This window comes from Cyprinus carpio, chromosome B2 (genome assembly GCF_018340385.1).
Source record: "Cyprinus carpio isolate SPL01 chromosome B2, ASM1834038v1, whole genome shotgun sequence".
Lineage (NCBI taxonomy): Eukaryota > Metazoa > Chordata > Actinopteri > Cypriniformes > Cyprinidae > Cyprinus > Cyprinus carpio.
In genome coordinates this window covers 27775156-27798252 of record NC_056598.1, presented here as the reverse complement: position 1 = coordinate 27798252, position 23097 = coordinate 27775156, and the positions used below count along the sequence as shown (strand labels likewise).

Sequence of the window (23097 nt, the reverse complement as noted above, 5' to 3'; positions counted from 1 at the left end):
AAAAAAAAAAAAAAAAATATATATATATATATATATATATATATATATATATATATAATATATATATATATATATATATATATATATATATATATATTGTATGTAATATATTCCAATAAAATGTCTAAACGATTATCCACTGCACTTTGCATTTTTTTGTTGTAATAATTATTTATTGAAGAAGTAATATGTTTATATGAAGGAATTCAATAATATTGTTTAAATAAAATAATTTACATTTACATTACATTTACATTTAGTCACTTAGCAGACGCTTTTATCCAAAGCGACTTACAAATGAGGACAATGGAAGCAATCAAAAACAAACAAAAGAGCAATGATATATAAGTGCTATAACAAGTCTCAGTTAGCCTAAACGCAGTATACGTAGCAAGGGCTTTTAAATAATATAATAAATAAAAAGAAAACAGATAGAATAGAAAAAGAATAGAGCAACCTAGTGTTAGAGGTCTTTTTTTTTTATAATTGTATAATAAATGAAAAGAAAATAGATAGAATACAAAAGAGATAGAAAGGTAGTTAGATTTTTATTTTATTTTTTTAAATAGAATTAGAATAGTGAGTGCAAAAGTTAGAGGGTCAAATAAAGATGGAAGAGATGTGTTTTAAGCCGATTCTTGAAGATGGCTAAGGACTCAGCTGCTCAGATTGAGTTGGGCAGGTCATTCCAGCAGGAGGGAACAGTTCATTTAAAAGTATGTGAAAGTGATTTTGTGCTTCTTTGGGATGGCACAATAAGGCAATGTTCACTTGCAGAACGCAAGCTTCTAGAGGGCACACAAGTCTGAAGTAATGAACTTAGGTAAAGGGGTGCAGAGCCAGTGGTGGTTTTGTAAGCAAACATTAATGCTTTGAATTTTATGCGAGCAGCTGTTGGTAGCCAGTGCAAATTGATAAACAGAGGTGTGACGTGTATTCTTTTCGGCTCATTAAAAATTAATCTTGCTGCTGCGTTCTGGATTAATTGTAAAGGTTTGATAGAACTGACTCAAAGACCTGCCAAGAGAGCGTTGCAATAGTCCAGCCTGGACAGAACAAGAGCTTGAACAAGGAGTTGTGCAGCATGTTTCGAAAGAAAGGGCCTGATCTTCTTAATGTTGAATAAAGCAAATCTGCAGGACCGGACAGTTTTAGCAATGTGGTCTGAGAAAGTTAGCTGATCATCAATCATAACTCCAAGGTTTCTATAAAATAATTATATTATATTATATAAAGCTTAGCTATGATTTTATCCAGTGACTTTGATTATATTAAATTTTTCATTTTACATTTTTATATAGATTTATACATTGTATTATTTTTATATTATTCTATGTTTACATAATCAGATTCCAAAAATTAAGTACTTGTAATAAGATTAAATTAAATTTTTAAATACTCGTAACCATTCAGTTACTTATTTATTGAATATATGATTACATAATATATTATTCACACAATAGCAATAAATTATTCATTTTTCATCTTTTTCATCTTTTAAATGTTCTTTTCTAAAATAGCCTACTGCTTCTATGCATTCAGGAAGTCTTTTTTCACCTAATATATTTACTTGAAGTACCCTGAGATAATATATATATATATATATATATATATATATATATATATATATATATATATATATATATATAATATATATATATATATATATATTCATAATAATAATAATAATAATAATAATAATAATAATTATCACATTTGCATATTCACGGTTCTCTGTTGGTTAATGGTCACATTACAGTACATGCAGGTAAACAAATACTTTTTTAGTGTTTTATTTCATGAAGCCCCTGTTGTTAATTTACAAACCCCAGTTTGGGAAACCTTGAAGTATGTTATTACATGTTATTAATTACAACGAATGGAAAATATTTTCTTAGTCTTTGTATTTTTAAAATTTTTTTTATATCAGTATGGTATGAGATTGTCCTATTTGAATCAATGTGATCAATTTTATTATTATATTTTCAATGTATTTATTTTATTAAACAGAAAATATTTGTACCATGAATTATTATTTTTATTATTATTTGTATATTATATTTAGTATTATTTTTATATTTTAATTAATTAATTTTATTAAACAGAAAGTATTTAAAATATTTATGAATATAATACACAAATATAGATAATAATTTAAGATAGATAGATAGATAGATAGATAGATAGATAGATAGATAGATAGATAGATAGATAGATAGATAGATAGATAGATAGATAGATAGATAGATAGATAGATAGATAGAAAAATAAACTTCTCAAAGCAGGCCTTCGGCTAGCAGTTTGCACGGTTTGTCATGTAAGGTTAAACTGTCCTCTAGTGGTCATTCAGTGTATTTGTCACACGCTTTGTCTCTGCAGTCTCGTGCACACACAGTAGACAGCAAAAGCATTTGGCACGTGGCAGTATGTGTAGCGATTATATGATCACATGAACTGAAAATTGCCAGTGTTAAATACCTCATCAGGTCTAGAGAGTACTAAAAACATCATCCATATTATTAGTAATACGTTTTTTTTTTTTTGTCATGTTACCATACAAAGTAGGCCTAACGTCGTATTGTTTTGTTTATACAGTATCATAGTAAAAGCATAGTATGAAGAGCCTTCATCAAAATATAAATCAAAGCACTTTTGTATTACTATCTGATAGCATCTCTGCAGGTTTTGCGACTGCTTGAGATCTGGCTGTCCAGTCATTGTGAGAGAAAATGTTGCACTATTTTGATGTTCTACTCATTTTTATCATTATTGCGGCATTTAAAAAATGATGTATAATTACAAAAAAAAAAAAAAAAAAAAAAAAAAAAAAAAAAGAAAACTACACAACAGGTTGTACACGCAATGTAACGTTTCTGGTACAAACTATTACACCTTTGACTTATTTTTAGTTTTAAAAGCTATTAAGAAGCAAAGGACACAAATGAGTCGAATTAACCTGCATTGATGCTAAATGCCTGATGCAATTGATATGTTGATGTGTCTACTTAACTTCCAAGTAATGATCCTTCAAAACAACATCACTCTAGTCTTCAGATTGCACAGAAGTTGCTATGGTGACATGGTTCTCCATAGCAACACAGAGATGCATTCAGTGAAACGCCATCTACTGCAAATGAAGGAAACAAGAACCTTTCCACTTGATGAACATGTATAGAAAATATTAGTTAGATATATGCTCCAGTCATACTCAGATATTCTGTCGTTTGAATAACAACGTTTAACAAACAGTTAAAGGTAGCCATTGAGGGACTAAGAGATTGTTTACAGTAGGCCAAAATGTCAATTTATTTTTATATATTTTTAACCATCTTTGATACCAAATTTGATAGTTTTATCAGCAGAATGGAATAAGACAAACAAACTAAAACCACAAAGCATCACTGAATGCAGTCAAAACCGTGACTAATACTTACTAGTGTTTGTGCTGTTGTTTTCCCTCCAAAATGATGTCACTTCCTGGAGGATGAAGCCATTGAGGAACTGGCTTTTGTTAAAAAATAATTGAATATTACTTAATGATTTGTCTGTTTTGATTTAGATGAGACAAAAATGGCAACATCTGCTTAGACCAAAGTATTAAAATTATAAAAAATTTGTTCCTATGTTTGGTTAACAGTGCATGTATAAAATAATCACAAGGTTTGCATGCAATATTTCGGAGTGCAATAATTTTCAGTGCTTTGCTTTAGAAATGGTATCATCTGTAACATCTGCTCATACTAGTGAAATTATTTCAATTCTGCTCCTATGTTCAGTTAATTCTGATGTGGTGAAAAATTAAAATGAACTAATGTGATTTCCATCTTTTAAAATTGTCAATTAAATATTTTATTTAAACTGAGACATATATAATGAGTACAATGAAAATGTATTTTATTTTTCATGGCTTCAAAGTGATTTGATTAAACAATTATTAATACAGGCTCTTATTTTATTAAACTGTTATTTTTAAAAGATAATTCATTACATGCTAACCTTCTACTGGAAGAAACAGTCTCTGATGTAAGGTAAAGGTTACTAGCTGGCCTATAGGTATATGGCATAGTGACTTACGGTAGCTACAGTAGTAAAAGTCTGTTTTATAATTAACTATATAATATCTTGGGCAACTGGCACCTATTTAAATCTTTATAGTGAGCCTTTCTGCAAAATGGGAGTACACTCAGAAAAAAAGGTACAAAAGCTGTCACTGGGTTTGTACCTTTACTAGTTAGGTATTATTATATATATTAATAAGGTACTAAATTGCACTCTTAAAGGGAAAATAAGGTACAAAAAAAGTACCGCCGCAGTGACAGCTTTTGTACCTTTTTTACTTAAAGGGATACTCCATCGCAAAATGAAAATTTTGTCATTATTCACTTACCCCCATGTTGTTCTAAACCCTTAAAAGCTTTCACAATTTAAGATATTTTGGATGAAAACCGGGAGGCTTGAGACTGTCCCATAAATAACAGTGTCAAGGTCCAGGAAAGTATGAAAAGCATCGTCAGAATAGTCCATCTGCCATCAATGATTCAACTGTAATGTTATGAAGCAACGAGAATACTTTTTGTACACGAAGAAAACAAAAATAACAACTTTATTCAACAATTCATCTCCTCTGTGTCTCTCCAAATCAGCGTAGCGCCATTTTGGCAAATCTAAGCAGCACACAGGCGGCATATGCTCTTCTGTGTCCGCCGCGCCACACGGATACGTTTTTTACGTGTATTTATGCTTTGGTTTGAAATCAAACAGCCAATCGGCGCAGCGCTGCTGACACAAAAGAACGTAAGCCGCCTGTGTACAGCTCAGATTTGCCAAAATGGCGCTACGCTGATTTGAAGAGACAAAGAGGAGAGGAATTGTTGAATAAAGTTTTTTTTTTTTTTTTCTTTGTGTAAACCACTAAATCAGTAAAACTGTAATGTGATTTCTTGAATCACTGATAGCAGAGGGACTATTCTGACGATGCTTTTCATACTTTCCTGGACCTTGACACTGTTATTTATTTGGCAGTCTATGGGACAGTCACAAGCCTATCGGTTTTCATCCAAAATATCTTGAATTGTGTTCCGAAAATGAACAAAGCTTTTACGGTTTTGGAACGACGTGGGGGTAAGTGAATAATGACAAAATTTTCATTTTGGGGTGGAGTATCCCTTTAAGAGTGTAGCATCATATCTTTAACACGGATGACACATTTAACAGAGACAAAGGTCAAACAATCAAATGCGTTTATTAGAATGATAAAATCTCCATGTTGATTTACATCTGAAAATAAGTGTGTGCTCCAGAACTGAGTCGTGTGTGTTCATGTGTGAAAGGTGTGTACTTCTATACATGTGAGATTATTTAAAAAACAACAAACGAACAAAACAATTTTCACTGGATACCACCCCTGGACTTCTATACACAGGGACGTTACATCATTGCCAGCGGAGGGGTGGAAATCAGGATTTGAGCTATGTACAGAGCAGCTGAGTCTATGTAAACAACTCAACATAACACTGATTCAGCCTTACACACAGCCCTTCATGTCGAAGGCAAATCTGTGTCGCCATATACACTTTCGTACAAGATGCCAGTTATCAAGAGATCAAGAATCCCACTTCATCATTTGCAAAGTCTGTGACAACCAATAAATGTGATAATTTGTGGAACAAAAAAGCAATGAAACATTGTGGAAAAAGTCAAACACACATTGTTGGCCTTGATTATTGTTCAATATTGTGCTTGTTGCAGCATGATCGGAGATAAAGACACTGGGTTATGACAGCAAGTGCTTATGGGAAAAATCTTTTGATTACATTCACAGCACATTCAACATTGCTTTGACAATAAAAGACCAGAATAACCACAGAATGGCACTGCGTGAAAAAGTCAATGTCACTCAACATCACTTTGAGCAGTTAGGCATAAAAATGAATGTGTGGACACTTTTTTTTTTGTTTTTATTGAAGGCAGTTTGTGTGTGTGTTTCTTGAGGTTTGAAAGAAATAGTCAGGAATTATACTGGGAACTAGACTCAGCCTACTATTTCCTCAAAAAACCAGGCAAAACACGCTTCTACATACTAGCACGTTGTTGCTATGTGGTAGCTTACTAGCTTTTCTCTTTCAGCAGAAAATCATCCCTGTTTTATCATCCACCAGGCAAGAAAGTAAACTCTGATCATTCAGAAAAGTAAAAGCACACCTCAATAAACTGATCAATTTAAGGTCACAAGTCACACTTTGAAGAAACACTTGTTTTGGCGTCTTCGTAGCTTATTGGCAAACTTAGTGATTCCGTTTTCTGTTGGCAAAACTTATGAAGATGGATATGGCACAGTTTCTTTTGAAGATTGTGAATTTGAAAACTTGAAAACTTTGAGATGTTTGCTGAAAGTATGTGATATCTTCCTGACTTACTTCTTTCTTCACATATGGTTAGCATATTAGCATATAGCACATTTGCTACTTCCTGCATTTGATTACTTGCCTTAGAGTCCTTGACCTACAGGTAAGCAGCTATATCCATGCATTTCCTGCCTACTGGGATCTATTTCCTGTGTTCTGGATCCTATTTCCTGCCTGGTGTATCTTCAATGCTGAAGAGAGGAGACCTAAATACATACACACAGTAATTTAAACTCATAAACACACACAGGCACACACACAGTGCAATCAACCATGACTCTCCTCTCAGCTGGATTTATGAGCTAATCAATGTTCAACCGTCCATTGCACACAACTGCAAGAGTGTGTGTTTTCTGAGAGCATCAGCAATGGCATGATCGTGCTCTCTAGGATAGAGGAGTATGCTTAAGTGATGCATGTGTACGTGCTTTTAATAAGAGACATCTTGCAGGTGCGTGAGAACCATTATTACGTGCATTCCTGTGTACTCAAGTGTGTGTGGCAACTCATCTAATCAGACATCTGCTTTCAATATCAGACTGATATCTGTGAGAAATTAGATGTTTTGTAACAAAACTAGCCTATGTGGAGGAAGCTTGTGTGCGAGTCATGCAGAAAGAGGAAGTTGATGAAAAAGAGTTTTTTTTCTCTAGAGAGCCAACTTGTTGTCTACTGTCTTTTAAGACAGAATCCAAACCAAAATTACTGTAACTTGACTTTTCTGAAACAATCTTTTTGGACAGCAACTCCATTAACAGTGTATAAGGAGACACAGAAACTTGGTTAATTTTCAAAATAAAGTTAATTCCACTAGTCTGATGATAGCATGTTGCTTAACTAACTTTACTAAGATCAAAAATAGTACATTTTAGGTTTTTATTACTTGATTTGAAATAAGATGAAACTATTTTCTGTCAGTTCCCTTTCCAAGCTGTTTATTTATAAAATTATTTTTTAAATAATTCAAACATTTCAAGATCAGATTCCCAGGGAATGTATGAATTGATAAAATGTAGACCCTAATTGCAATGTGAGTCACTTTGGATAAAACATCTGCCAAATTAATAAATGTAAACTCTGTCTGCCATCTTAGAAAGGTAGTTCACTAGGGTTTGGAACAGAGCCAGAGAGTGTTTCTCTGTACATTTGATTATGATATCTTTAGATAATTACCCTTTTAGTTGTCTAATATAAGGTCACAATGACATAGGGACACATGACTGAAAACTTACAATCCACGATCCCTGTTGATGATGAAGAGCTTTCAAAACCAAAGCAAATACATACAAAAAGGAGGGGAAGTGTATTATGATGGATATGACAAACAAAATGATTGGTTACTTCACAGACAAACACACCCAATAACATAACTGGCTTCAAGTCACATGACATCTCTTGACCTTCCAGTCCTTTTAGTTCTCGCATTGTGATTCCTTTTCTCTGGGTTTCCATTCTCATTTGCTCTCCTCCAGAGTCCAGGAGAAACAAAAGGTCAAACGGCATCTTTAGGAAGAAGAGTCCAAGTGTCCTCAAGACAGAGTCTGTCTTTCTCGGTCTCTAATTGTGTCTTTTTAGAAAACAGTGGGTGTTTTTACCTCAGTTCTCTGTTCCATGTTACATTTTACATATTGTGTAAAAAAAAATTCACTGTACAAAAAAGGAAGAAACAAAACAAAAAGACAAAAAAGACTTGGAATCCAGTGTGTTCAGAAGTTCTCAGAGAGAACTCTACCAGAGTTTCTCTGCTAAAACTCACAGAGCTACACAGAACACAGAAATTCACGTGGTTGAGGCCATGAAACTCATCCAATCAACGTTTTCTCTCTCTGTCTCTCTCTCGTAAAGTCTAAATTCAAGGCTGAGGTAATACTGATGTAAAGGCCTCAGCTCACTCGAAAGAGAACAAAGTCATAAAACACAAAAGATTTCCAAGCATCCAACAGAAAAAATCTTGTGTTTTCTATTCATACATTTTGGTCAAAATAATGCATCAGTGCAACTGGCGTACTTGGAATCTTGCAAAGTGAACCATGAGACGGGGGCCCTTCTGTGTGGCCCTTTCTGTAATTTGCTTCTTCTTTTATTCTCCCATTTAGTATGCTGAAAAAGTTTCACTTCATCTTTCTATGAACCAGGGGTGTACAACTCAAGTCCGTCTTAAGCCAAGACCATATATTCAGGAGCATATGGGCTCTGGCTTGAATGAGCTGGTCTCGATCAGTCATGGAGAATATGCTCATGGCCATGGACTTTAGTCTGAGTCCAGTATTGTAAGACTCAAGTTCTATAACACTGCTACTTATGTTATGGAGAAAATGTAAATTTTAATGGGCTACAAGAAGTTAGAACCAATCAATAATCACTGTGATGTGAAAGCGATTCCGTAGTACAAGTTCATTCCAAATCTTTCCTTTCGACCAGTTAACCTTTCCAAATATGCTCCTACAGCATTTACACTGTTGTAAATGGGGTGTCCTGTACGCTGGTAATCACAGCACTTTGTTTAGAGTTTTGTATCGACCAACAACAACCAGCATTGACCACTGAGTCATTACTCCAAGAAAGTGTTGGGTTCTTCCTCTTATTTGGAGTTATCAATTGTCCCAAATGCAATGCTATCAAACTTACAAATCTGCTGAAAGGGTAACTTGCTAAAGAGAGTCAAGGTCTGAACAGATTCAGGGAAAGATAGTCTTCAAGATGTCTATGGTTCTTTCCTCCATCTGATAAAGGCGCAATAAAGTTCGGTAAGCCGCACTCATAGTCAGTCAGCAAGAACGAGAGCTACAGGGAAAAGCACATCTCTGTCTACATATTTGTGTGATTGTGAGTGATAAATAGAGAGAAGAAAGAGGTGCATTACAAAATGAATCTCTTCTCATATCAAATTAAGTCAGGTCCAGTTTTGGCTTTTCCTCATGCAAGCAGTTCCAGACAAATGAGGTAAAGGATGACAAGAAGGTGAGGAAAGAAACAGAGAGAGAGAGACACAGAGAGCTGCTGTGATTGGCCAGGTTGCGCTCCACAGTCCACATGAGGTTTCAGCCACTCATGTTTCTACAATTTCCCACTCCTCGCATCTTGGTTCCTCTCTGTTCACTGGCCTGTTGGTGTCCGGTCGCTCCCTCCCTTCCCGAGCAGGTGGCTGAAGTCCGCCCGGTCGATGAGCCCCCGGGACCCATGGAGCACGGAGCGCGTCAGTCCTGCAGGATGCTGGGAGGCCGGGGTGTAGTGGTGGCCCGTTGGAGGTATGCCATGACTGCTGAAGATGTAGCCTTCGTGGGTCCAGCGAAGAGGTTCTCCGCTGTACTCTATCTGGGTGCTGGGTGCTGACACCACTCTCCGCCGGTCAGGGGAGTCTTGGGGAGTCATGGGGTAGTTGTAATCACCTGCCGACTTGCGAAGAAGAGTGCCTTGGCGTATTCCCTGATCCCGGTACTTGGAGAGAGAGACGTAGCGTTGGCGGTCGATACCGGTTTCAATGGCTTCCTCATGCCGTCGACTGGATCCTTGCAGGAGTTTAGAGCTGAGAAACAAGGTGGATGGTGGAGGTGGACACTGGGTTCCCACCGAGCTCAAGAAGGTCTGGCTTTGGTCCCAACTGGATCCGGAATCGGACAGGCGTAACCCACGTTTCTGCTGCAGGGGAGTTTGCTCGGGTGTGGGAAGCAGACCTGGATCCAAGTCGCCCGCTTTGACCCAACCATTCGGCATTACGAAGAGCGTCTCTCCTTGTGAACGTGGCCGGTCCGTGCCGCTGTGCCGGGATACACTCATCACAGAGCCGCTCCTGCTTTGTCCCATCATGCACCGTTCCTTCTCGTTCTTCCGCTGACTACTGGACGAAGGAGTGTTGCTGTGCGAACGGTGGCGGTGTTTTTGACCCATGATCCAGCACACTGCCAGGCCTGAGAGCGCTGCCCCGGTGGAGAAAGCGGAAACTGCAGCAATGACCAGCAGGTTCAAAGTAACAAGACTTTCAGGCTCATCCATAAAACTCTCATGTAACAGACCTGCAAAAAGAGAGTGAATATGTTACAATCCAAAAACAACAACGAACTTGAGGGCAGTTTTACTAACAGCTTGTGCCAGCACAAACCTTCTTTTGGCATTAAAATATTACTGTCAGGATTTACTAAAGATGCGCAGTGAAGAATTAGAGCTGAAAAGGTGTGGACAGTTATTTTTGCCCCTGACCTTATTTGATATGCATTTGTAAGAGTTTCCCTTTCAGACACATAATTTATGGGAGGAGAGTATTCAAATGAATTACGCAACGTGATTTACTAATACATATGCTCGTCAAATTACTGGTATTTGCGCCATTAATTAACCCCCCACCCCCCCTCCCAAAAAAATTATTTTGCACTTGAAATGGATGTAATAGTTGTTACTATGGGGAGGCACCGCAGAGAACAGAGAGCTCATGGCAGAAGGGAGAGAATTTTTTTCACACATATTAATTTATTTGGAATGCCAGAAGAAAACATTATCCGAACATATCATTTGCCAAGTCATGTAATTTTTAATTTGATTCAGGAAACAAAAGACGACTTCTTGCAACACTTCATTTTTTGTCCTCGGGTTCTTTTCAACGTACTGTGGCTTATTTCTTAATTCTTTATTTGCGGCTACGCTAATTTGCGCTGCACTTGGTATATTGCATTGGTCGATATATAAATGAGACGTTGCATCTGTGTTCTTTCATTTGTGTGTTGTTAGTAAACCAGCCGCAGAAATTTCCGCTTCCATAGGTGCTGCTTTGGAATTGTACTCTCGCGCTAATTTGCCCTGTTTATTAAAACAGGCCCTTGAAGGCCAAAATGGAGTTTTGGGACTACTAAAAAACACTGTAACATCTACAACTATTGGCAATATTAAGCTCAGGAGGACTAATCATTTAAAAACTGACACTTGAATGGCTTACAAAAGCATCAAAGAAGCTCCTCATGACTTATGAAGCGGTGTGCAATTGATCTATTGAGTTTCTGTACATTACAGCCCCAGCAATCGATCAGAAAACAAGAGGCTGTTGACTACAGTCGCTCCTAATTCAGTGAACTTGATACAGTGTGTTTTTCAGTAGGCTAAGGTTCTGACCTTCCATAGATGGAATATGACCTTAGAAATCTTGCACTTAAAAGTCCTGCCTCGAGGACCATGAACATGCAAACGCCACTGTCAATCACTGACCCTGAGCAACCTGTGCAATTGAGATTCATAATGGAAATGTGAGTAGATGCAAGAACTAAATGGGTCTAAAGAGATAATTCGATAAATTCGATGAACGCAGCAGTTTTTGGAGTTGATGACTCATGCTTTTCATACTCTGCTTTCTAATAGTTTTTCCTGGGATTGGCATTTGTATAATCCTTCTTTCTTTTAACAGCATTTCTTGTACTCTTTCTTCTGCTGTTCCCTGTGAGATGTCCTTGGTTTTAACCTCTATTTTCTCAGTCTACTTCTTTTCCTTTATTATCTCCCCTCTAGGCTTTCTTCTCGCTGACTATCTCTCCTCTAGCAGTGCCGTTTATGTGTGGGCTGTTAGCCGTCTCAGAAATGAGAAGCTGTCAGACTCTGCGTCTACTTCAGTATCCAAACTAGTAAATGTCTCGACAGTAAGAGGACTTTTAAAAGAATAGTTCACCCAAATAGGAAAATTCTGTCATCATTTACTCACCCATCCGTCAGTCCAAATGATTTTCCTTCTACTGTAGGCCACAAAAAGGGGACAAACTGGTTTAGAATGACATGAAAGGGAGTAAATGATCATTTCTGGGTGAACTGTTCATTGTCACTCACTTTCAGTTTACAAAATGAATATTGTGTGCAGCCCTTCAAAAAATACTATGGTGCTGCCATCGTGGTAGTGTCCAGAATATGGTGTTCCCAAAAACAACCATATACACTACATTCACTCTTTGGCAAAGCACATTTCTATTTCCTAACACACACAGACAAAGACACATAGGCATTCACACACACAATCATACACAAACTTAAATTTTCTGATCTCTTCTTGTATTCTCTCTCTCTCATTTCCTGTTTTCTGCCATTAAAACTCTTCTAGTCTCAGCTGGAAATCACAGTTCTCATTGCATTTGTTCATTGTAACAGCAGGAGTCTGCTGCACACAACACACTCAACAATTGAACCCTTTTCTTAATATTTTGTTTCCTTTGAGCATTCCTAAAGACTAAAATACTGCTACAAGATTGCATGTAATGTGTGTGTGTGTGTGTGTGTGTGTATGTCCTCAGGGGTGCAGAAATCCTTTCAAGAGACAGAAACCTCCTGACCATTAATAGATTTTTCTTATATCTTTGTATTATTTGTATTTGTAACTATAAGAACACATAAAAACTACAATAATATTTCAAAATACTACTGTTTTACTCTATTTCTGATCAAATAAATGCAGTCCTGGTGAGCATAAGAGACCTCTTTCAACTGTACTGTATTTAAAGCAAATTAGTATATTTATGCATACTGTCAAGACAAAGATAAAACAACTCACTGCGCTTGAATGGATAACTTTAATAGCTTAAAATAAAAAATAGTATTTAATAAAAAGTAATCTAAAATGAACATTAACATGACTATATGGCTAATTTTAACATTTAGTTTAATGTGCTTGCCTGCTTCTGTCAAACTAAAACAGCATCAAACAGTGATTTCAAACAAGCTCTGAACAAACTCGTTTTTTTTTTTTTTTGCTCTCTCTCGCTCTGTTCTGATCTTTTTTGCCATTCAGTGTTTCACTCGTCTTGGGCTCTTTAAAATATGTCTGAACTTCTGTGTGATGGATGGAGCGAGCGCGGACAGAAGAAGACAGGCGTTTGATGTAGACGAGAGGACGGCTGACCAGCAGACTGGAGCTGTTTGAGCACGAGTGCTGAGTTTAATGAGCCTGTGACTCAGCTTCATATATCACAAAACCAAATCATATTATACTGGCCAGACGGCGGTTATTTTACAGACACATTTCTATGGGCTCATTATATTATGAATGTGCCTAAATTTCTTTTCAAGGACCTCTTTAATTAGTCCCCTTTTGCCTCTTGACGTTAGGGTTCATTTTGTTCTCCATGTTAATTCCGTCCCTCCCTTTCCTCTGTCTGTAAATACATCCTTCAGCCTCCAGCTTTATGCTGAATGTTACAGTGAGTAAACACACTCTCACTGTACAGTATACAAGGTTTTTCTGAGGTTTAGAAATCTCTCTGGCTATATTCATACAACCATATTTACCATAACATTGTGACAAGTGTATTACGCACATAACAAACATGAGTGGGTTGAGTACTGTGTATGATCACAGTCAGTTCACAACAGCTTTGACTATGTATATAAAAAATTTACTAACAGAAGCTATTCTAAAATATTAATAAATATCATAATGGTATACTGTAAACAAGCATACCAGCCTGACCACCACACCACTTTAATGCCTTATAGCAATTTTAATTACCTAAAATATAATATCAAAACTGTTAAAAGTGAACCAAAAAGTCTAAAATAGATTTTATTGGCAGGTTTCAGTTTTGTGACAACTTACCCCATACAGTTAAAAACCATCCTCTGGCAGCTCTGCTCTTGCTTTTGTGCCAGTGGTTCTAAACCAGGGGGTCGGGGCCCACTAGGGGGCTCAACAAATGTAATTTTTTAATTTAAAATAATATATTATTATTAATAAAATATTCAAACTCTAATCTAAATAAAAGATTATTTCAAAATAACACTTTAAACTAAATTAAATTTTAATCCCCACCTTAATAATTATTTTATTGAAGAAAATACAGTTCATGAAAAAGTTTAACCTTAAAAAATGAATTTCAGGTAAGTAGTTTAATATATCAAAGTCATGCCAATATTTTTTTTCATGTTAATAAAAAAGAAAACAAGCAGCTTTGCTATAATTACAGCAGAAATACTAGTCAATTTTGGAAATACCTTTTGGAAAACAGGGGGCCTTTGACTCAAAAAGTTTGAGAACCACTGTTTTAAGCTCATTGAGCAAATTGCTGAAACTGAAATGAAATGTTCAGAAATTGTTCTATTCATAGAGCACATATTAACCTGAATGTGCTCTCAAAATTCAGTTGTGTCTCCTAAAAACTTCAGGAAGTTACTATAAGAAATCGTACAATGAGCCCATCGATCTTTTCCTAAATCAAACTGTGTCAAGATTAGCAATCCAAAAAGACACCCATAATCTGCTGCTGTTCTCCATTTTTATCCTGAAACTATCACACAGAAACAGATTCCTTGAAAGTACACACTCACTAAGCCATTGAACTTTAATCTGTTTCATTCTGTGCATTCTCGCTCTCTCTTCTGTGTGACTCAGCTGAATCTATATGGCTGCAGTGATATATAGCCTCTTCTGTCTGAGTATCTGTGGCAGTCTGTTATGTCAAGAACTCCTCAAGAAGAGACTTCAGGACCTCACTGCTGTTCCACAATCTGCTGAATCTGAACAAATGTAAGCGTTTTGAGCCATGAAAACTGGAGGGATCGACAGAGAGTGCAAAATGCCATTAAGAGCGGAAAGCGAATCTAAGCTTCTCATTGTTTGAAAATATAAACCATCTTTTGTTTTTTTAACAATGCAAACACTAACTTGCACCCAGACACCTCGTACTTTAAAGAAATCAATTAATTTCTAAAAAGAAAAGACTCAAAGCTCTGTTTCTCGCTCAATAACTTCCTTCGTCTCTCCTGATGCAACCTGTGACTTTCTCATGACTTTGACTGCTTGAGCAAAACTTTCGAACCAGACCAGACTGGATCTTTTCTGTATTGTTGAAGAGTTGCTAGAGAATTCTCTTGAGGAAGGAGAGACACGCTGAAGGTAGAACGGGAAGCTAAAGGTCACATCCCAAACAGGTTCACAACTCACCGTCGCAGTCTCCGAGATGTGAGGTGTTTCCATATTCAACGTCCTGCACGAAAGGTAATCTGCAAAACAGGAGAAAAACGGATTTGAACCTTAACGGCGAATTTACGGATTAGATACACGACACATTCTATGCAAGTACGTGAATGCATGCACTTCTAGTTATGCAAACTCAATTTCATGCGTCATTGCATTTAGAAATGTGTCGGAACACAATTCAAAACACATTTGACTGCTGTTTTTTTTTTCCAGGTCAATGGCTGTTATGAAAAGAGAGACATTTTACTGAACAAGTTAGTTAAACTGTCATTTTACCAAGATACGTGAATAATGATACATCTGGTTTAAATGTGAACAGTATATATTTTTTATATTAAAGTACCTTTTTAGGAATATGGAAATATGCAAGCACTGTAGAACTACCAAAACATTCCCATCCAACATGTTCTAATTGGAACATTTGTTTTCCAATTAAGTCATGAAAACATTGATTGAATGTCCTCTGAATGCTATTTTTGAATGCTATCTGAACATTCAAAAGTCCAGTTTTAAGAAATGATTAAAAAATATTTTAAATGTTTTTTGTTGTTGTTGTTTTGGCTAGGGGAACATTCCATTTTATCAGTTTACAAACATTATGGGTAAGTTAATTTCAAAGTAGTAACATTTAAAAAAATGTAGATGAACTAAAACGTTTCAGAAAAAAAAGTATATGTATGATATACAAGTAATGCTTTTGTGGTAACATTTTGAGACCATTATTATTAAAGATCACATAAATTTGAATGATTGTTCCTTTGAAGAACATTTGTTCAAAACTTTAATAGAACCTTACCAGAATGTAGCCAAATTACAGCTATTTGGGTTAACACATCAGCATTGGCTCAAGCAATAGCATGAGTGTGAGGGCGGGACTATTTGTTTGAACGGCCAATAAAAGATGTGCAAAGTGTTTTTGAAACCTGTGTAAAAACATTCACATCTAGTGACAGTATTGCCGCAGAAATTGCACACCTTTAACTGTGTAATAATTTGAGGGAAACTCTATTGCACCCTTGAGTTGAGGATTAGAGGCATGTCAAATACAACAGGGCAGCATCCATGCAACGGCAAGCATTTATATTTGTGTAGATTATGTTTCTGGTTTTCTATCTAACCTGGTGCCGGGCCTCAGGAGTGAGCAGGTACTTCCTCTGGTCCAGCCGCAGTATGGATCTCTGGATGCAATGCAGTTTCTACACACACACACACACACACACACACACACACACACACACGACACACACACACACACACACACACACACACACACACACACACACACACACACACACACACACACACACACACACGTTTGTCAATGTTATTACAGAGGACAATACTGACCTCCTCTATAACAGATACAGGAAACAAAACTGGACAACAGAAATTTTGATTTATAGAGACTGAAACAGATAGAGAGTGACAGACATGACTCAGACATTCAGCTGCAGTCTCATATTTTCTCATATCTGTCTCTCCAGCTATTCAAGGTCACTTGATTATACACAAAATTATACTGTATATATATATATATATATATATATATATATATATTATATATATATATATATATATATATATATATATAGTAATGTATTTTTCATAGTAATGCCAAAATAACACATCAAATAAATAGTCAATTAAATTGAATTTTTACCTTATTTTTACATTTTTAATGTATTCAAATTGAAATATAATGCTTTTACAGCTTATTAAAAAAAAATAAAAAAATAAAGTGGGCAGATATCCAAGCAGCAATAAATAGAATTAACTTTAATTAATTTAACATACATAATTACCATTTCACAATTACAATTTGCCATTTAAATTTATATTATTTAAAACAATGCATTTACGTTTAGTACTGTATTCTTTGTTTAGCATCTATGTGAGCTTGTGCAAGGAGGAAAAGGAGGTTTTAAAGTTGTGTACAGTGTAACTTTTTTTTTTTTTGAAGTTGAAAAAAAAAAAAGATTATTTGAGAATATTTCACAAGAAAATACTTCAAATTTTCATGTTAAATTCAATGTGTTACTTGTGATTTCTCTGTACTGTAATTATTTGTAAAATTTAATACATTTTTCCAGTGTAGCAATTTCTGAGCAAATAAGTAAATCCTACACATTGTTTCTATGCCTGTATCACCCGAAGCAACACGGGCTGCTGGTGCAAGAGTCATTTGAGCGGCACATGGCGCTGCAGATGTACAAAGTGAATTGGAGAGACTTGAACTGGTACAGATGGTACTGTACCGCATCCCGCAAGATGGAGATTCGAAGCCTAAATCAAGAACTTTACTGCTTCACAGGAAGAGACAAGAGACTAGAGACTTTCAAAGCCGTACGGTGATGAAGAAGTGTGCGTTTGGGTGGCAAGGAATTTACTTCAGTGTACAGACTGAAAGTGTGTGTGTTCTTACTTCATGCATCTGGAGTGCAGTTCACATCGCACCACACGAAAAGTGTACAGACTGAAAGTGTGTGTGTTCTTACTTCATGCATCTGGAGTGCAGTTGGCAGCGTGCGACAGGCACTCGCACCACGCAGGAGTGGAAGGCCAGCAGTAGTGTGTGACTGGGTTTGTCCAGGGTCAGAGAGAGAGGCTGCCTCGCCTGCACAGAGTCATCGCCGCACCTACACACACACACACACACACACACACACACACACACACACATTGAAGGCATCAATTCAACCCCTTATGCACTTTTACAACCAAACATTTCCTAGAACACGGATACATTCACTCATTAAATCCCAACAGCTTCACATCAATGTCTATATGAGTCATGAACACATTAACATACAGTGTGACCACCTGCACTCAGCAGCGGGGCGGAGACATCATTTCTCATTTCAGGACCAAGACTTCATGATTTCATAATTTCAGGACCAAGACTTAATTTCTCCAGAATGCACTACCTATTCAATTTCTGACTTGTAATTGAATAAATTCCACTTCCTTGTCATTTAACTTCAACTTCCTGTGGGCAACCTCCAAACTTCCAAACAATTAACAAAATTCTTAAATTCTTAAATCCTTCCACCCTATCCATCTACCCACACTCCTCACTCTTTCTCTTCAGTAATCTCCTTTACTCTACTGTCTGTGGCTATAAAAAAATGGCAAACAGCCCAAAAAATACACACTAAAAGAGATTCAGTCAGAGTTGGTATGTTTCCAACACACATTAACTGTCAAGCTGCTAATGAGGCATTAAATTACCGCAACATCTCTGATTAAATGACAACACCGGTGTCTCAGAGAAACTCCCCAACAGTAGCTCTACAGATATCAGAAATGTAATCTAAACACTGATAAATAGCTGGAAGACAAATTAAACATATTACAGGAAGTTGTGTGAGAGTTTTGGATGGCATCCAGAGAACACCTGAGGCAAGACAGAAGGTCAAGCAGACACAGTGATCTCTTTGTTTCAGGTGTGTGTGTGCGTTTCTCAGCGAGCACTCTGTCCTGTTGAGAACCTTATCTCAACCGCCACACAACTCGCCTTCATCTCCCAGCATGCATCTCTCTGAACCTTACTGTTCAGACAGGTATTACCTTTCATCTTCAAAACCCCAGCCATGTTTTCATCATCTGAGTGCCACACACACACAAAATAATCAGAAATCCTGTTGAATCATTTTTCTTCCTTTTGCTTTTGAGGACAGTTTCAGAGGCGCTGTGTGTTTGTTTGTGGATAAAAAGCATGGATTTATTTCTTCAGTTGCATTTGATACTGAATATCTTTTACTCTTTGACAGTGTTAAAAGTTTTAATCCAGGGCTAAACGTCAACAACAGTAAACAACTGTGGGAAATAATAAAGGATTTTTTGGAAATAAATGAAGTCTGGAAACAGATGCCAAGGACAAAAACAACTTGACTTTTCAAAGACATACTCTGTTTCTGAATCCTGCAACAAGCTGCCTTATCAGAAGCCAGGGAGTCATCAATGCATGTCCAAAACCAATGTAACATTTTGTCTACTAAGGTGCTTTTATCTTTTTGGAGGCAGCATAGATAGCTCTCTCTTGGGTTGTCATATTCTTAAATAAGGAAATTGTTTTGCAATACAATTTTCCTGAAAAGTTATGTTTAAATCTCCAAATGAGGCAGCAAATGAGGCAATGTCTAATTAAATATGCACTAATTTGCATATAATTCCATTACTGAAATATGAACATTGGATGAAGCAAAGTTCAAATTTAATTTTGTTGACATATCAGAATTAAAGGTTTTTGCAGCAGGATATCTCCTTTTATCACTCCATAAATCAGAAAACACTATCAACAATTAGAAATTGAAGCATTTACAGCATTATTAAATTGGCTAACACTAACTGATAAGAACATAATCCTAGCTAAAAAAAATAAACAATAAAAAAATAAACAAAAAATAAGAACAATCCCTTCACCTTTCTGGGTTGTAGCCCTCCAGCTCTTCCAGAAAGGTATTGGTGTTGGAGTACGGGTTCTCTGGGCTGGGTGTGATGAGGAACTTGAGAACAGTTCCCCTGGTGGATCCGAGGAACACCACAGTCCGATTGCGATGTGGGCCTGCCTCAGTGTCCACCACCATAGTGTTCAACTGGTACCTTAAAAGTGAGGGAAATAGAACACACTATTACAGAAGCGTATTGCTTTTATAAAACAGTTGCAACATCAATATGATGAAAGACAATAAAAGATAACTTTTCAGCCAAGAATATATTTCATCATGCTAAATGTAAGCTGTTTACAGTAGCCAAATAAAATAGTGCTTTAAAATCAGCACAAAACTGCATTTGCAAGCCATTTTGCAACAATAATGTGATATATTTCCAAGAGATGCAGAATATTGAATAAGAAAAAACAATGTAACACTGTATTATTTTCCCCACCCTCATGGCCTATTTACAATTCTGATGAATAAAACAGTCCTTTCAGGGGTAAACCAAGTTATTACAATTTGAATAAACTTTGCAAAGAGATATTTTCTTTAGAATAGCATTCACTGATGAATTGTGCACTGAAACATTAAGAAAGTAAATAGGGTTGATTTTGATCCGTTGAATTCAGCTGATGCTCACATTTTGTCATTTAATAGCTTCAAACATAAATCAGATTTTAGTGCTGCCGCTATCTGTTTTAAACCATTCTTAGTGTATTATTCTTAATACAGCTTATGAAATAATTAAAAAGGGATGTAAGAGATAAGATTTGTAAATACTCTCTCTGTTGAGACTTGAGAAGATTAGGTGTAAAAAAGCTTATTTGGATTAAAGTCAGCAAACACAGAGGAGTTTCACCAGCGTCTCTGATGGCTCACACCAGCTTTTACTTTCTGTTTACTTTTACTTTGTTGTAATTGTAAAAAAAAAAAAAAAAAACCCTGAGCTGACTATTTTTCAAGTCAGTGAAATCTTTATGAGGAGTAATTCACTAATGTTTATTCAAGACAACCATTCAGCCAAAATGGTCTGTTATTGAATATGAATCAAATGTACACCAGAGTACCACACTCCTTTGTGTCAATTTTCCTCTAGTTATCTTGAAGCAACCTAGTGGCCATTTCAATCAAATTTTTAAAAGCGAGATGATTTATAGCTACAATTTTCCTCCTTGCAGAGATGTTTTGCTTCGAGTCTGAAGGCCTCGGGCAATTTACTCTCTGCAGAAGCACTTCTGGAGTTTAGAATTATATTTTAACTAAGGGTTTTTCCCCCCCTACTAACCTTGAGAGACACTATAGGAACACTCTTAATAGGACTGCTCACAGAATGTTGTCCTTTGAGTGTAGGTGCTGCTAACAATAACCACACTACAGCAGAGCTCGGACTTTGATTCCTGAAATCTCAGCCAATTTCAGTTTAAGCAGGACGGCTTTTAGCAGACTTTGAGAATGACGTTTCACCTTTTCAACTCTCTGCAACACATTTCATATAACAAGCATCTTGGGGTTTATTGATATTTTTCCACAACACCTGTGTTGAGTAGTGTACTCATCTTACCGGACCATAGTCTTGACTATCCATGGTCTGTGTCCAAGCAAAGGAACCGCTTCATCCATCAGAGGATGAGTTTTGATGAAATTCAGCACTTCATCGGGAAGGGTGTTGGAGGAGCTGAACCTCGAACCCTGGACAGCACATCCTCCAGGCCTAGAAAAGTAAAAGAAAGTAAAAGAAACACATTCATGATATAAATATCCAGAGATAGATAGATAGATGCAAAATATCAAAAAAAATAAATAATAGAAAATGAATGAATGAATGAATGATATAGAATAGATGGAACCATATATCGAAATATATATCAATAGATGAATGGATGGATGAATAGAACGATGGATGGATGGTTAAATATAACAAAATGTCCATAGATAGATAGATAGATAGATAGATAGATAGATAGATAGATAGAGAAATGGAAGGGATGACAAATGGAGGATGGAATGGATGGATGGGATGGATGGATGGATGGATGGATGGATGGAGGAAGAAGAACAAAGATAGAGGAATGGATGGAGGGGGTGAATGATCAATAGATGAATGGAATGGATGAATAGAGAATGATAGAAGAAATCACGGATGGATGGATGGATTGACTGGACCAAACATATTGATAGATGGTATGTAATAGAATGAAAGAGAGGTATGGAAATGTTGCTATATGGATGAATAGAATGAGAATTTCGGGGGAATAGATAATGGATGGCAGAGATAATTATAGATAGGATGATGATGGATGAATAGATAGATAGATGACGGACTGGATTGATGGAACCATAGATGATAGATATGGATAATATAGGATGGATAGATGATTGATAGATAGATGGATGAATGACCGATTGGACCAGAGAACTAGAACAATGGATAGATCAATAGATAGATGAGTGGATGGACGGAAAAATAAAAGAAAAAATATAAAAGGATAAACATAAACACAAGTAAAACTCAAAGAATAAAAAATAAATTGATTAAATGGATGGATGAATGGAAAAATGATAGAAAGATGAGTATGAATAAAAAAACAACAAATGAATGAATGAATAAAAAAAAAAAAAATGAATAAATGAATGAATAAAACAATCAATGATAGATGAATAGACCGATGGATCGATAAAATTGATAGATGAATGGATGGATGAATAAATGATGGATGAATAGAACAATAAATTGATGAATGGATGGATGAATAGAACAATGGATCGATATATTGAGAAAAACAAAAGAAAAAAATGGTAAAAAAAAAAAGAATAACATATAGAATGAATGAATAAAGATAACAATTTTCACTTTTTTATGGATAGATGGATAGAATGATACATTGATAGATAGATTGATATTATGGATAGATGGATAGAATGATACATTGATAGATAGATTGATAGTTGAACCATAGACAGGCGAGAGCTAGATAGAGAGATCCAGATAGATAGGATAGGATAATAGAGAATAGATAGATAGATAGAATAGATAGATAGAAGATAGATAGATAGATAGATAGATACCTGGGTTTAGGTACTTGTTCATCAGGTACAGGTGTCCAAATGGATTCTGGTGATTTCTGCTCTTTGAATCTGCCCTCAAACACACGTGCCAGCTGCTGCATGTCAAACGCACACACCGCCGAGCCGGGGATGCTGGGTAGACACAGAGCAGCAAGAGGGTCAAGACACATCACTGATCCAATCCACACCTCAAACACACACACTCACAGTCTGACACATTTTCACAAGCACACGCACACTGTAACCCGAAGCC

General features: G+C 36.2%; 1 protein-coding gene across 1 annotated transcript in view; it reads right to left on the bottom strand.

Moving 5' to 3' along the window:
• Positions 1–9293: 9293 nt before the first annotated feature.
• The window catches only part of LOC109074133 (semaphorin-6B-like), a 115701-nt gene continuing 101897 nt past the window's right edge, over positions 9294–23097 (bottom strand). The window contains exons 11-17 of the mRNA XM_042718967.1: positions 22845–22976; positions 21340–21489; positions 19765–19944; positions 17838–17978; positions 16461–16538; positions 15307–15365; positions 9294–10417 (exon numbers count right to left, since the gene is read on the bottom strand). Of these exons, the coding sequence (XP_042574901.1) occupies positions 9501–10417; positions 15307–15365; positions 16461–16538; positions 17838–17978; positions 19765–19944; positions 21340–21489; positions 22845–22976 (1657 nt within the window). The 3' untranslated portion in view covers positions 9294–9500. The remainder of the gene's footprint in view (positions 10418–15306; positions 15366–16460; positions 16539–17837; positions 17979–19764; positions 19945–21339; positions 21490–22844; positions 22977–23097) is intronic.